We start from the raw sequence: 16249 nt of genomic DNA, 5'->3' as shown, positions 1-16249 counted from the left end.
AGAGCCTCAGCATGTAGTCTAAACACGCTATGTCCACAAGTAAGCCCCGTGTGGTTAAGTAATCGACTTCATCAAGACATCCACACGTTGCCTCCGAAACTGGTGCGTCACCACTGCAGCAAACACACCAGGGAGAGGGGAGGCGAGCCGATTGGCTATTGCCTTGCCAGGGATCGGCTCCAACACTGCAGGCAACTCCATGCAGGGCCAGGGCATCCACTCAGGTCCGCCCCATGGCAGACTGGGTGATTGATGGGCAGTAGCACAGCAAGCAGACTGTGTAATTACGCTACTTAGTCACTCAGTCACTCCAGACAGAGTGAAGTCAGCAACACTTGAATTCAGTGGGATTTCTGGGATTGGCAGATGAGTTCATACGTTTTTTGCTCGCCGCCCGAGTAAATACGACCTTAAATTTATGGATAACAGAAAAAAAAATGGATAGATGAATAATGATTACTCCCAAATGACCAGCAAGTCAGTCAGAAGTCAGTTTTCGTGCAAGGGAACATGAAATGTTAGGGAACTATTCAGTTGATCTCATTGGGATAGGTATTTGTGAATACGAACACATATTTCAGGTGTGGTTTAAAAGAACAACCCCAAGCATTGAAATGAATTAGCGGTCTGAAACCTGGGTCAATGCAGGCGAAATTACTGTAGCTTTACCTGGCTGGCATATTTTTGTATTTTGAGATAGGACTGCTTACTATAATGGACCTTGATATCGTCACCAGTCTTGCCTCACATCTTTATTAAGTCCAGAAATTGCATGAGCTTTCTGAACATTATAGGTCAGTTAGTACCACATGTGGCAGACCAGGCATTGATGGCTGTTGACGGCCTCACATGTTCCGTCAGCTCAGCTGCATTAATAGCCAAGCCATTCAGCCTGCTGTCTCAGTGGGTAAGCCCCATTGGCAAGCAGTGATACATGGGAGCCTGCTGTAACAATGCTCACCTGCACTCCAAAGGAGATCAAAAAACAAAAGTGTGTGGCAGGAGGTGGGGGGGGGGGGGGGGAGAAAGCAAAGCGCACATGAGCTGTGAACTTTTCTGAGGGGGGAATTCCCCCCCCCCTCACTTCAATGGCTTTTGTGTCAGGGTGGGGTGGGGTGCAGCGGCGCACTAATCTGTCAGAGTCAGAGGCTGCCGTGATAGGGTTGCGCCCCGCGGGGGGCCTGAGGTCATCCCGAGTGGCACTCTGATCTGATCAGCAGCGATTGTTCCTCCATGATCCTCTCCCTCTCTGTCTCTCTCTTTCTCTCTCCCTCTGCCTACCTCTTTCTCTCTCCCTGTCTCAAGGCCTCCAGCGGCACTCAGACAGCCCAGGCTCGGCAGAGTGTCAGAGTGTCTGCAGTTACATTGGCAAGGCCTCTCTCGCTGATCCTGCTGCCGTGTAGTGTGGTGTCGCTGGCCCTGTCTGGGGCCCCTGGATTCTCTGTCTTACAGCACTGACAGTACACTTTCTCTTTATCTCTCTCTCTCTCACACACACACACACACACACACACAAGCTAGCTCTCATCTTACACTCAAACACACAGTCACAGTTGTACTTCAAATGGGCCAGGGAACTACACACATAATATCCAATGCTGTGTTCCAGCTGTATCAAACTCAAAAATGTCTATGTATGCTGATAAAAAAAAGCAGTAAAGTTTAGCAATGTCATAAAACAGATAAGGATTGTGAATTAGCTTACAGTATGTAAAGATGCAGTCTGGGATCTTAAGCACTTACAAATTCGTAACATATTGTATAAATTGGAATTTGTAAAATATCTGCCTGAAACTCTGGAGCATCACTTTAAAATCTACAGCAATGCAGATGTGGTGCAAGGGGGATTGCGCCACATCGCATACAGATAGATGTAGGATCTTAATTTGAGCCAGTTTGCTACAGCGGGAAAATAATCCTGCAGCAACAGGAAATGTGAATTATTATTATTATAATTTTTTTATTTATTTGTTACGACCTTTTCTCCCCAATTTTGATCTCTGCAACTCCCCAATGGGCTTGGGAGGCGAAGGTCGAGTCATGCGTCTTCCGAAACATGACCCACCAAACCGCACTTCTTAACACCAGCTTGCTTAAACCGGAAGCCAGCTGTACCAATGACACATTGGTCCAGCTGGCTTCCGGGTTAAGCGAGCTGGTGTTAAGAAGTGCGGAGGAAACACTGTTCAACTGATGACCGAGGTCAGCCTGCAGGCACCCGGCCCGCCACAAGGAGTCACTAGCGCTCGATGAGCCAAGTAAAGCCCCCCTGGCCAAACCCTCCCCTAACCAGGACAACACTGGGCCAATTGTCCGCCGCCCTATGGGACTCCCCATCCCGGCCAGTTGTGATACAGCCCTGGATCGAACCCGGGTCTGTAGTGATGCCTCTAGCACTGCGATGCAGTGCCTTAGACTACAATAAATGTGAATTATTATGTGGATTATAATTAATGGACATTTTTTGTAGGGGTTGGTACATTTTTCATTAGTATTTTCTCAACCTTGAATACACAAGTTTGCATTTCCTGGTGTGCAGGAAAAACCTCAACATGTCCTATATCTGTAGGTAGGTAAGGGCATGTTTGTGTGTTTATGAAAGTGGCATACACTTTGAATAAATAAACAATAAAACTACAAAATCCCATAACTACTTTATGGCAAACATAACAACTTCTGGAAGACGCCGTGCAGTTTTGTTTGAGCTTGTCATCATAGTAAGCATGTTAAAACATGGACATAGCAAACATCACCCCCCCTTATCTTAGGAGAAAAATCTGTCAATTAAAATTAATTACTTCAATGAAACTATAATGGTTTCTGGCATCCCTGGCTGATCTGGGCTGTCTCGTTGTGGTGATTAATCCATGTTTAGGCACATCTAAACTCGGCAAAAAAAGAAATGTCCTCACTGTCAACTGCGTTTATTTTCAGAAAACTTAACTTGTGTAAATATTTGTATGAACATAACAAGATTCAACAACTGAGACATAAACTGAACAAGTTTCACAGACATGTGACTAACAGAAATGGAACGATATGTCGCCGAAAACAAAGGGGGGGGTCCAAAATCAATAGTAACAGTCAGTATCTGGCGTGGCCACCAGCTGCATTAAAAAAAATATTATTAAACCTTTATTTAACCAGGAAGGGCTCATTGAGAATTAAAATCTATTTTTCAAGAGCGTCCTGTCCAAGATAGGCAGCACCAAGTCATTACAAAAATAACAGACAAATAACATGAAAAACTACAAGTAATCTAGTAAAAAACATAGAATTCACAAGAGTATAACAAAATCAAAAACAGCTAATTATAAACATTGACAGGTCGGGGAATCAGTATCAAGATCATTCATAAGTGATTTAAAAATACCAATTAAGGACTGCAGTGCATCTCCTCCTCATGAACTGCATGAACTCTCTTGCTGTGAGATGTTACCCCACCAAGGCACCTGCAAGTTCCCGGACATTTCTGGGGGGAATGGCCCAAGCCCTCACCCTCCAATCCAACAGGTCCCAGACGTGCTCAATGGGATTGAGATCCAGACTCTTCGCTGGCCTTGGCAGGACACTGACATTCCTGTCTTTCAGGAAATCACTCAAAGAACGAGCAGTATGGCTGGTGGTATTGTCATGCTGGAGGGTCATGTCAGGATGAGCCTGCAGGAAGAGTACCACATGAGGGAGGAGGATGTCTTCCCTGTAACACACAGCATTGAGATTGCCTGCAATGACAACAAGCTCAGTCTGATGATGCTGTGACACACCGCCCCAGACCATGACGGACCCTCCACCTTCAAATCAGATCCCGCTCCAGAGTACAGGCCTCGGTGTAACGCTCATTCCTTCGACAATAAACACGAATCTGACCATCACCCCTGGTGAGACAAAACCACGACTCATCAGTGAAGAGCACTTTTTGCCAGTCCTGTCTGGTCCAGCGAAAGAGGGTTTGTGCCCAGTGTTTCCTGACGTTGTTGCCAGAGATGTCTGGTGAGGACCTGCCTTACAACAGGCCTACAAGCCCTCAGTCCAGCCTCTCTCAGCCTATTGCAGACAATCTGAGCACTGATGGAGGGATTGTGCTTTCTTGGTGTAACTCTGGCATTTGTTGTTGCCATCCTGTACCTGTCCCGCAGGTGTGATGTTCGGATGTACCGATCCTGTGCAGGTGTTGTTACACGTGGTCTGCCACTGAGAGGACGATCAGCTGTCCGTCCTGTCGCCCTGTAGCGCTGTCTTAGGCATCTCACAGTACAGACATTGCAATTTATTGCCCTGGCCACATCTGCAGTCCTCATGCCTCCTTGCAGCATGCCTAAGGCATGTTCACGCAGATGAGCAGGGACCCTGGGCATCTTTCTTTTGGTGATTTTCAGAGTCAGTAGAAAGGCCTCTTTAGTGTCCTAAGTTTTCATAACTGTGACCTTAATTGCCTACCGTCTGTAAGCTGTTAGTGTCTTAACGACCGTTCCACAGGTGCATGTTCATTAATTGTTTATGGTTCATTGAACAAGCATGGCGAACAGTGTTTAAACCCTTTGCAATGAAGATCTGTGAAGTTATTTGGAATTTTACGAATTATCTTTGAAAGACAGGGTCCTGAAAAAGGGACGTTTCTTTTATGGCTGAGTTTATATGCCAGCCCAAAGTGAGGCACCGGGAGTTTTAGGAATGCCTTATGTCCATTACCACACACTGAACTGTACACAAACACACACACCCAGTCAATCTTAAATCACACAGACACAGATCACATATCATCAATAGGTAAACCACAAACGAATAACAAAGAAATTAGCCACTGGTGTGTTTGTGTCTTATTATTGTACATGGGGCCTTCCCCAGAGGAGAAACAAACAGACAGGTTCGTGTGTGTGTTATCTTTCGAATCATCAGGGTCTCTGGAGGCTAACAAGAGGGAGCACTTTGAAAAGTCAATACGAATAGGTCATATCCCTTCCCTGAAGAGGGGCTATTAGCTTCTGTTACTGGGGGGGGGCACTCACTTCCACTGCATTAAGCGCTCATAAAGTCAATAACACTCACCAAGTCAAACCATTCCCCACAGAAAAACTCAAATCAACGCCACCGGCTGCAAATCCAACTATGAGCACAGAATATTTTAAACCACTGGGACAAAAAAGCTACATTTGTATATTGAGAGGCAATCCTCTTTTTGGGGACAATCTGCCTCTGTGGAGGGCCTCCCCTGGCATATACTGTATAACCCTCCCTCTCATTGAGGCAGTGAGTTCAGAGAGGGCACTCTATTTTACTCAATGGCAGCAGATCCTATAGATAGCTTCTCCTTAGAAAGCTGTATGGAGAGACTGTGGGAGACTGTGTAGCGTAGGCGCTAGGTAGTGATACTATGTCTGGCTGGGGTGGTACGTGACATACTCCCCCCCCCCCCCCTCTCTCTGTGTGTTGCAGGTCCCTAGCCCTGGGGCAGCAGTACTCGTCTCTGGGCTCCCAACCCATTCTGTGCGGCTCCATCCCTGGCCTGGTGCCCAAGCAGCTGCGCTTCTGTCGCAACTACATCGAGATCATGCCCAGCGTGGCCGAGGGCGTGAAGCTGGGCATCCAGGAGTGCCAGCACCAGTTCAGGGGCCGGCGTTGGAACTGTACCACCATCAAGGACAACCTAGCCATCTTTGGCCCTGTGCTGGACAAGGGTAGGCTTCTTACTCTAACAGGACTGTTTGTCTAAAGAATACAAATATACTCCTCTCCCCAATGGCCGAATACTACTAATGAGGTATTTATATGAGGGATATAATTTCTATATTTTTGGGGGGGATATATGAATGACAGCCAAGTATCATATAAAACATACAAAAAAACAAATTGATGTACAACAAGAATGATATTGGACTCTGTAAAAAAATGAGATAATCTGACCTCAGCAGGGGTTTGCAGGTTCTAGGGGGTTTGCAGGTTCTACTTTTTTTCATGGCGGTGATAAAAACATTAAAGGACATGTCAGTGAGAAAACGGGAAACAAACAGTGTGAACAATTGTGAGGAAAGTACAGCAAGCTGACATAGGAATAGAAGAACCCGCTACTCTGCAGCTGAGCACTGCCTGTCCCCTGTGCTCCGGCTGACAAATGACTCGCAGGGTAATAACAGTACTATCTATACACCTTTCCTTACTGCAGTGAGAAATGAGCGCCGAGACAAGGAGGGACAGATGATTCAACGTCAATCCACCGCTCTACCTTCAACATCACGTCTTTTGAGTTTGTGTGTCTTCTTCCCGGGTTTCCCAACCTCGCTGACGTTTTTAGACAGTGAAAGAAGGTTAGTCGGTGTTGTGAATCGCTCAAGATTAGCTCACGCAATTCAATTTGATACGCAGTTGTTACAGTTGACACACTGGAGATCATCTATCGGGCTTTTCACACTAAATACTAAGCACCGACGGTCTTGACACTGACTGGTTGCTTTAAACAATCTGATGCAAAAACACAGAACGCACAAAAACAGAACCCGGGGGTGCTCGGAGTACGCCTTGAAATCCCTAATGATGAAGATGGGTTTTTGTGTTGTGGAGTGAGGCTGCTGATTGGAAATGAATTAGCCTGTGTGTCAGAGGGGAAGGGATCTGGGCAGGAATGGGCAGTGTGAACCTCCCTCGCTCTCCTCAATAAAATAAATAAAAAGGGAGAAGGGGAGGCCAAATGAGATTACAGGCAATATAAAAGGGCTGGGGGGCTCAGCTCAACCCCTACTGTGCATGAAGACCAGTGCGCGCCTCACACAGCCCGGCTCCCACGGACGCTCCATTCACACGCCCTTTTGACTCTGTCATGAAAACAGGCTGAAAGGGAATCTCCCAACCTACCCCGGGCCGGCACGTTGGGGGTGAAGTGGAAGGAAGGCAGGGGGTGCTGGCGAGGGAGGGGGGAGGCCTGAGTCGGAGTGACGGGCAAGGGGTTGGCGAGGATGGAAGGGGCCCCAGACCAGGGTGGCTATACCAGTCCACCACCACCTTAACTACTATGGGGGAAATGGGGAGTGGAGGTGGTGGTGGTATTGGAGGATGGTGTTTCAGGGTGGTGGCAGAGGGAGGGTGTTGGGGGGGTTAAGGGAATGCCAGCTCTGGGCAGAGCGGAGTTGTGGGGGCGCGAGTCGCTGGGCCCTTTGTGTGGGTAATACAGTGTGACACAAGGGAAACAAAGGCGGATTGATGGGCCCAGCAGGTAGCAGGAGCAGCGCTAGCCTTGGCTGACAACCAGAGCTCCAGGGGCCCACAGCTCACAGGCCCCTGTTGTGGAGAGCTCAGCAGGGCTTGCCAGGGTAGCTGGGACTCCCGGTCGCCTCCCAACCAGAGGTGTATGTGATCCAATCAAACAAACATTCACAGGTTTTAGCACAAAAATGTTGCTTTATAGCTGTTCACTTAGAATGAAGCACACTGGGGGGGGAAAAAATGTAGATTGTGGACACTTGAGAAAATTTCTTTAGTCATGGTTTTGTGACTATACGTTTAGAAGATGTATTAACTGATTAGATAGTGTGTGACATGCTTTCATGTAGATAGGAGGTGATGTTTAGTGGTAATCTAGTGACTTTTAATACGTTTCCACTTCCCCGGATTTCCCATCAGAGCAGCCATATGACCTCTCACCCTATTATGAACTTATGACCCTATTCAGCCGTTCACGTGAAGGTTTCATTCAAACAAAGGATGTGTAACTTAAAATGCTCAAATAAAAAAGGGTAACCTCATGAAAGGCTGTGAACTCTAATTCACTTTATGAACGCATGAAATGTCCCCTGGCAACCCAGACTACACCTTTTTCAATGATGATTCTCTCTGTTTAATGCAAATCAGCACTACAAAGACTTGTAGATCAGCTTACACTGTAGAGTAACTAACGTCCCTGCAGGTATGTAGTAGAGAACACTACTAACTACAGTCAGTTTTAGGGGGGCTAGGCCTCCCTAGATTTAACAGTGAATCCATTGCAGGGAGTAGGCCCTCCCCTTACCCTCCGGGTTTGTGTGTGTGTGTGTGTGTTTGTGTGTGCGTCCCTGCCTGTGTGTGTGTGTGTGTGTGCGTGCCTGCCTGCCTGCCTGCCTGCCTGCCTGTGTGTGTGTGTGTGCAGTCTAAGGTGGTGCAGCAGAGAAATGGATGAGCCCACAGTAAGTGTGCTGTGATTGCGAAACAATGGTGTCTGGTTACATAATAAGCGGTTGCGCTCAAAGGAGGCGTAACTCCATCTCTCAGCACGAACACGGCAGCGGAGCAGAGCAGATGGCCTGCTCAGTTTCTACCCAGAGGCCCTGTGGGCTCTGACGGAGGGGGACAACATTCCTGAAACACTATCCAGATGCAAAACAGCACACCTCGGGGATGACAGGAGGTCACCGAGATCTCACTGAGCATTAGGCCCGACTGACACCAGCCACAATAGGTTGATGTCACAGCCAGGGGACACTGTCTACTGTAGCCATCACTACGACGTGTTCCCAAAATCATAGGTAGTGATCAGAGTCTAATGTTTTAACTCCTCTCACGGACATGTCTCAGAATCTTTTTTTAAATTCTTGCAGTATCCTTTTCATTGACCCTGCCGTATTGAAGTTGGCAGCAGTGAAACTTGCTGCGTTAAGAAGATGGGGCACTAAAGATTGATTCCTTTAATGTCCTCTTATGTTTTTCTCTCCAGCGACCAGAGAGTCGGCGTTCGTCCACGCCGTCGCCTCAGCGGGGGTGGCGTTTGCTGTGACTCGGTCCTGCGCCGAGGGCACGTCCACCATGTGTGGCTGTGACTCCCACCACAAGGGTCCCCCGGGGGAGGGCTGGAAGTGGGGCGGCTGCAGCGAGGACGCCGAGTTCGGGGTGCTGGTGTCCAGAGAGTTTGCCGATGCCAGAGAGAACCGCCCCGACGCGCGCTCGGCTATGAATCGGCACAACAACGAAGCAGGACGCACGGTAAATAGACCTACACTGAGGATTTACTGTACTGCACAGCTAGCATGGATATATTGGTAGTACACGCTATACAGTTAAGTATACAACTGTTGGTAACACAAAGGCATGCACGTAATGTAAATACACATATGTACCACAGTTTACTACACAGCCAAGCGGGATGCAGTGTATAAACTTAAGTATATTCAGTACACATATATCAGTAGACAATGATACAGGACACACCCTGAACACACCCAGGCCTGTAACTAAAGAAAGATATAAAAGCACAGTAGCAAAGATACAATGAACAAAGATCTGCTTGTTTGGCAATCGGATGGAATTATCCACAGTAAACATTACAGTACCAGATTACTAATTCTATGACAGGAAGGATTTTGGTATTTGACTTAAGTTCAGTCCACATTTCTGCGAGTTCCTGCCTGAAAAGTAGCACTTCAGCTTGAATGATTGGGTAATTATCTGATGTTAAAAAAAGAGAAAAGAAATGCCCCTGCCTTTCCTAACCGAAATTCCCTGAGAGACAAATACCCAGAGTTAGTGTGAGGGGGAAAAGAAGGGAATCAGCTCGGACTTAAACCATCACTCGCTGCTGTCATTGCTCAGTGCAATATCTGGTGAGCTACTCCTCACCAACATGCTGAAGGGCAATTGGAGAGACCACAACGGCAACAAGGTAGTCCTTTGATCTGACTAGACAGGAGCAGGGAGACCACAGGAGCTGCAAAACGGCAGGCAGCCCAGTCAGGACCCCTTTCTCTCTCTCAACCCTGATCCCAGCCGCCCCACCTGGCCCTCTCACGCTCCGTTGTTTACCTCGGGGCCCCTGGGAGATGCCAGGGGCCTGACAAGCCCAGGACATGATGTCAGAACTAAGAACCTTTCCACCCCTCACCGCCCAAAGGTGCCACACACACCTGCCTTCCGCCGCAGCTGGGGGAATTCTGCAGCTAAATATAGTTGGGGAATTAAAGCAAAACAAATCTAAACAAAGGTGAAGAGCGCTTTGCTCACGTAAACGCAGTGACTTCAGAATGAATTAGCGGCTGCACGCTACAAATGCCTGCCTCTGTTTCACAGCTGCCTGAACCACAGCTGTAGACCGAGCCAGGTAGCATGTTGTTCTCAACCTACAGGTCGGTACTCAGTAGTCACTCAGGTTATTGATAAGAATAGTTGTTCAAAAATGGGCTGTCTGGTGAAAGACTAAACAATATGGGTGATAGACAAAACAAACATGCCCCTAGACTAAACAAACTGACACCCAGACTAAACAAATCACCATCAGACAGAATGTGTTATATTGACAAGCTACCAATCACATTTACTGTACACTGTGGTGAATTAATCCCTCTTTTTCTCTCAGACCATCCTGGACCACATGCACCTGCGCTGCAAATGCCATGGCCTGTCGGGCAGCTGCGAGGTGAAAACATGCTGGTGGGCGCAGCCCGACTTCCGCATGCTGGGCGACTACCTGAAGGACAAGTACGACAGCGCCTCGGAGATGGTGGTGGAGAAGCACCGCGAGTCGCGCGGCTGGGTGGAGACGCTGCGCGCCAAGTACGCCTTCTTCAAGCACCCCACGGAGCGCGACCTGGTCTACTACGAGGGCTCGCCCAACTTCTGCGAGCCCAACCCGGAGACGGGCTCATTCGGCACGCGCGACCGCGCCTGCAATGTTTCCTCGCACGGCATCGAGGGCTGCGACCTGCTCTGCTGCGGCAGGGGCCACAACACTCGGACTGAGAAGCGCAAGGAGAAGTGCCACTGCATCTTCCACTGGTGCTGCTACGTCAGCTGCCAGGAGTGTGTGCGCGTCTACGACGTGCACACGTGCAAGTGAAAGCCTTGTGCGCTCGCTCGGACAGAATGATGGACCACAGCGGCCATCGCAGTCACACTGCAGTCATCGCATGCATACAGACTTAAGTACAGACAGACACCAATGGGGAGTGGCATTTCTGGGGAGTGGCATTTCTGTACTAGAACTCCATACTCCTTGTGATAAAAATGTCCCTCATATCCTTCTTCCAAGCCCTGCATCCTCCATATGGGAAAGCCCATTTCCATTGGAACAAGCTCAGTCAGTTTGACCAGTTCACATTCCTGCAGCATTGGGCCATGACCCCTTCTTTATTTATTGCTATCGAATGGACATCCTTTTTAACTAACACCTGATTTCACCAGTCAATCACCTGGCTGGTGGACTATTGTGAACGAAAGCAGTTCCCCAACGTCACTCGTCAATCCAAACCGTACTGAACACACGGCGGCAGCCCAGGAACCTACCACTTTTAACTACTGAGCGGGCTGTTACTGGACCCTGCCCTTCTAAACTAAGCTACTGAGCGGATGAAATCTCCACTTTCTCAACCCCTGTACTGGTACTGTACTGCAGCAGTCACCTAGATGAGACGCCTGGAAGATGTGCTAGAGCGTGATTTTATAGCCCCACATTTCTGAAATATTAGCAATGGGCCGGGACTGGAGGTGGTATGCAGGAAGGGACATGTGCACGAACCAAACATGCTTGTTTCCACTCACGGACATTTCTGCACATGTATGCACTATTCAGCTGTACACGAACTGTCTGGAGGAGGTGAAACTTTAGCAATTGTTATTTATGAGAGCAAATGCATTCTTCTTGTTGATCTCAAGATCAGATACACTTTTCTGGAATTTCCCTTTACAGTCCAGGAAATTATAACGATATGTCATAGAGAAGAAAACGTTCACGACAAACAACAGGTAGAGGGTTCAGGTTTAAGAGGTCGTACGTCATTGGATTAACATTGAATTCATGGATCACCAGGTCATTTTGCACTCGCAATAGGCCCAATGCTAATGAATAATTATACTAATAGCGGGTCATACTACGACAATGAGATTATAATTGTATCGAACACTCGGACGGTCCATTTCATTAGGTTCCTGATAGTGCTGTGAGGTCCTTGTTCTAAGCGAAACTCTGCTCACCAGTGAAAGGTGATGACAAGTGGAGAAAGCAGAAAGTGTCAAGTCATCAATAACCCCCTTTCCTCATCTCCTTCCCTTAATTGCCAGTGATGTGAAACGTCTTGACAATAGAAGCAATATGTTGGAAACTTGTTCAGAGACGACGTGTCTGTGGGAGACAAATGGAGGAGACGAGGGTAAGAAGGTTATGTAAGACTATTGGGATACAGCTGATGTGCTGACTGCCAGTGACAGGGGTGTAAGGGTTAGGGATGGCAGGCACGTGGGATAGAGGTTTCCACACAACATGTTCTGACAGTGCTACGTGCTTCCTATTAATTATATTTAACAAAAATACAATTTACCCCAGGTAGTATAGGCTCCTCTCTGTGACATACGGCAGTTTAGCAACTGCATCACCCTCTAAAAAGCCCTCCCTACCAGGGCACTTTGTCGTTCCTTCCTTTCCTGCCCGCTATATCCAAAGTTTTGTACAAAGGTTTTAAAGTTAATAATTCCCTTTTTATTTTATAATCTGAAAATGTTATGTTTTTATAAATATTATTTATTATACAATGTGTATATATCTGAACTAAGATTATATATTTGAAGAACAAATTACTGTCTCATGCTTTTGCTTCTTAGCCAGAGGTACTTTTCTAATCATTTCAGTTTGTAAGCATCGATTCCTCTACATTTCCTTACCAAATCATGTATATAGACATTGCACATAACACTTTTGAACTCATTTTTAAATGGCAAGCTGCGATGGTGTTCCAAACTGTGATAGACAGTTATCCATGCTTAATAAATAGTCCGATCCTCACTATAACTCAAAATAATGTCTCAATCTGCTCTAGAACTCTGTGAAACGTCTGCAATTTGTCTCGATCAAGTCCATTTCTCCCTGATAAAATCTATAGGTGAATGACAAGTGCATCTGCATCAATCAATAATACACACACACACACACACACACACACTTAGAAAAGTACTGTACGAAATGTTCATGTGTCCAATTTTATTGCGATAATACAATTGCAACTTGTCATAAGTTTTACAGCGTTCAAGACTTCATTACAAATAGATTTAGAGAAAAAAAAGCACACTGGTCACTGCAAATAATGTATACATCTGGTTGATATATCCATACATTTACACTTGAATTGTGTTTATCTGAAACAAACCTGCATAGTGTACTTCTGTAAATAAATGGCAGTGTGTTAGGCATGCACACGGATGGGGGACGGGGGGAGGCGAGTTATAATGTCGGGCATATAGCCTTTATACAGAACAGTGTACAGAGACTCTGATGTATCAGGACTAGGAGGTAGAGATAAGGCCCATGGGTTCATAACAGTCAAAAGAGGGTAGTGCCATCCTGAAAAAGAACCACATCTCTCCTGTTCTATAAGGCAGACACTTTCTGGCATAGGATGTTATTTCTGTTAGCTACACAGGCTGAACGACAGCTCACAACACCGCAGAAACACAGAGAGCACCACCAGTAACGGCAGAGAGTAACAACGATATGCTTTAAACCTAGTATACCTCCACTTATCACCCCCTCGCCTCTTGTCCACAGAGAAACAGCACGGCCATCCACCAGCAGGCAAAGGCACAGGTCATTCATAGAGAACAGCATGATACAGAATTAATTTCAACAGGTATATCAGGCGTGGTTGGGGGGGGGGGGGGGTTCCCTTCTAAAACGGTCTTGGTCTGAAAATGGATCCGTTTTTCCAGTTACTATCTAATCAATATTTTTTGTAACATGATTAAGTATCCATGACAATTATTCATAAAACAAAGAAAGTCAAAAATGAAAACATAATAAAAACCAAAAAGTGAGCAGAGCTAAGGGTAAAGGCTTGGAACCATCATTTCCTGGAATGATTAGAGATCTACGTGCGTAATATCAAACACACAATAGGTCATCGTATACATGTTTGTGCTTACACTTTCCTCATCTAATACCTACTTAGTTATAAACATACAACCACCTTATTTTTGCTTTTTATACATAAAATCCCACGGAGTGCTAGCAGCACAGATCATAACACTTTGGATGCGTCTCTAATGGCACCCTATTCAGTGCTCTTGTTTTGACCAGGACCTATAGAGCTCTGGTCAAAAAGCAGTGCACTATATAGGGAATAGAGTGCCATTTGAATCATAAATAAAAATTGTACACAGAACAAGTGCTTAATTCTCACTTAAATGTACACACACAGAGAGGTCGTGTTGATGAGGAAGAGGCTGGGTCATTCGGTGTTGCCATGGAAACACGAGGTACAGAGATTACACGGGGAGCGTTGGGGATGGACAGCACCCAGGCTTCCGCTCCTCAGCCACTGAGGGTAAAAGTGAGAGGGAGTTAGAAGAACAGGAAGGAAGAGAAAGAGGGAGAATCTGCATATTTTTTGGATTCCAACCCTACTCTAAACACAGTCCTGCTCTACGCTTTGTTCAAGTACTTACTGGGAGAGGCAGCTAACTGCTGGGCAATGCAGCTCCACCATGGACTTAGATGGGTATAGAACCCAACCTGTGGGGAGCAAGGAGACATGCATTCATTAAATCCGTCAACCAACAACGAACCCAAACAAGAACTAGGTGGTGTGAGGGGACGGAACAGAAGAGTGTTCTACTTACGCTCCCTGTTCTCTCAGCAGGGTAAGGAACTTACTAACTCTGTATTCAGGATCCATCTGGAAGACACACACACACGCTTGTTAGCGCTCTTTGGGCATGTGCCCATCTTTGCCTACATTTTCTATATAAGCTCCTTTCCAACAACTTGTTTAAAAGTAGACTGCAGATGTTTCTCAGTGGGCCTAGGGCCAGCACAGCACAGGTGCCTGCAGGGCTGTCTGTAATTGGCTGGGAAGGTTTGAGCGGGCGGGCTTGGAGGGAAGTGAATCAACAGTAGGGCGACAGGAGGGAGTGATACATCTGGCAATCTGAATAATCTGAATAGTCGCAACAGAGACAGGCAAACAGAGAGAGAGAGACAGACAGAGAGGCAAACAGAGATAGAGAGAGAGAGAGAGATAGCGAGAGAGAGAGACAGGCAAACAGAGATAGCGAGAGAGAGAGAGACAGGCAAACAGAGATAGCGAGAGAGAGAGAGACAGGCAAACAGAGATAGCGAGAGAGAGAGACAGGCAAACAGAGATAGCGAGAGAGAGAGACAGACAAACAGAGATAGCGAGAGAGAGACAGACAGACAAACAGAGATAGCGAGAGAGAGACAGACAGACAAACAGAGATAGCGAGAGAGAGACAGACAGACAAACAGAGATAGAGAGACAGACAGACAGACAGAGACAGAGAGAGAGACAGAGACACAGACAGACAGAGATAGAGACAGAGACAGGCAAACAGAGAGAGAGAGAGAGAGAGACAGAGACACAGACAGACAGAGATAGAGACAGAGACAGGCAAACAGAGAGAGAGAGAGAGAGAGAGACAGGCAAACAGAGAGAGACAGGCAAACAGAGAGAGACAGGCAAACAGAGAGAGACAGGCAAACAGAGAGAGACAGGCAAACAGAGAGAGACAGGCAAACAGAGAGAGACAGGCAAACAGAGATGGAGAGAGAGACAGGCCGAGAGACAGACAGAAGGAGACAATGCAAAATACATGGTAGCACTCAACTACGGTCATCTTGACTATGGGTTAGATATGCCTAAACACGATTAGCTGTGTTCCATGAAAGAAGTGGAATGTCATACATTGCGTGTAAAAGGTATAAACCGCCAAAATAAAGAAAACACTTGAGTTTGGGATTTGAGAAGTTAGGGATACAAAGTTGGGCTCCCGAGAGGCGCAGCGTTCTAAAAGACACTGCATCTCAAGTGCTAGAGGCGTCACTACAGACCCTGGTTCGATTCCAGGCTGTATCACAACCGGCTGTGATTGGGACATAGGGTGGCGCACAATTGGCCCAGCATCGTGAGGGTTTGGCCGGGGTAGGCCGTCATTGTAAATAACAATTTGTTCTTAACCGACTTGCCTAGTTAAATAAAAGTTAAATAAAAGTATATTGAAAGCAGGTGCTTCCACAGGTGTGGTTAATTAAGCAATCAACATCCCATCATGCTTTGGGTCATGTATGAAAATTCCCAGTTGCCCATTATTATTATTATTACTAGAAGAAGAAATCTGTGACTTTGAAAGAGGGGCCTCAATGGAGCATAGGGGGTTTAACGTTTTTGTCTCTCAGTCACCAGATCTCAACTCAATTGAACACTTATGGGAGATTCTGGAGCAGCGCCTGAGACAGCATTTTCCACCACCATCAACAAAACAACAAATTATTTTCTAGTGGAAGAACAGTGTC

General features: G+C 46.6%; 2 protein-coding genes across 2 annotated transcripts in view; one reads left to right on the top strand and one right to left on the bottom strand.

The window, feature by feature from the left end:
* The window catches only part of LOC110499116 (proto-oncogene Wnt-3), a 38354-nt gene extending 25163 nt beyond the window's left edge, over positions 1 to 13191 (top strand). Inside the window, exons 2-4 of the mRNA XM_021576034.2 lie at positions 5437 to 5678; positions 8681 to 8946; positions 10313 to 13191. Coding sequence (XP_021431709.1) covers positions 5437 to 5678; positions 8681 to 8946; positions 10313 to 10792 — 988 coding nt within the window. The 3' untranslated portion in view covers positions 10793 to 13191. The remainder of the gene's footprint in view (positions 1 to 5436; positions 5679 to 8680; positions 8947 to 10312) is intronic.
* Positions 12911 to 16249, bottom strand: part of LOC110499115 (vesicle-fusing ATPase) — a 49793-nt gene continuing 46454 nt past the window's right edge. The window contains exons 20-22 of the mRNA XM_036955956.1: positions 14560 to 14615; positions 14386 to 14452; positions 12911 to 14258 (exon numbers count right to left, since the gene is read on the bottom strand). Of these exons, the coding sequence (XP_036811851.1) occupies positions 14431 to 14452; positions 14560 to 14615 (78 nt within the window). The 3' untranslated portion in view covers positions 12911 to 14258; positions 14386 to 14430. The remainder of the gene's footprint in view (positions 14259 to 14385; positions 14453 to 14559; positions 14616 to 16249) is intronic.

This window comes from Oncorhynchus mykiss, chromosome 20, assembly GCF_013265735.2.
Source record: "Oncorhynchus mykiss isolate Arlee chromosome 20, USDA_OmykA_1.1, whole genome shotgun sequence".
In the NCBI taxonomy this organism is placed as follows: domain Eukaryota; kingdom Metazoa; phylum Chordata; class Actinopteri; order Salmoniformes; family Salmonidae; genus Oncorhynchus; species Oncorhynchus mykiss.
Note: the sequence above shows the minus strand (reverse complement) of the source record. Positions and strands in the feature narration are given on the sequence as shown.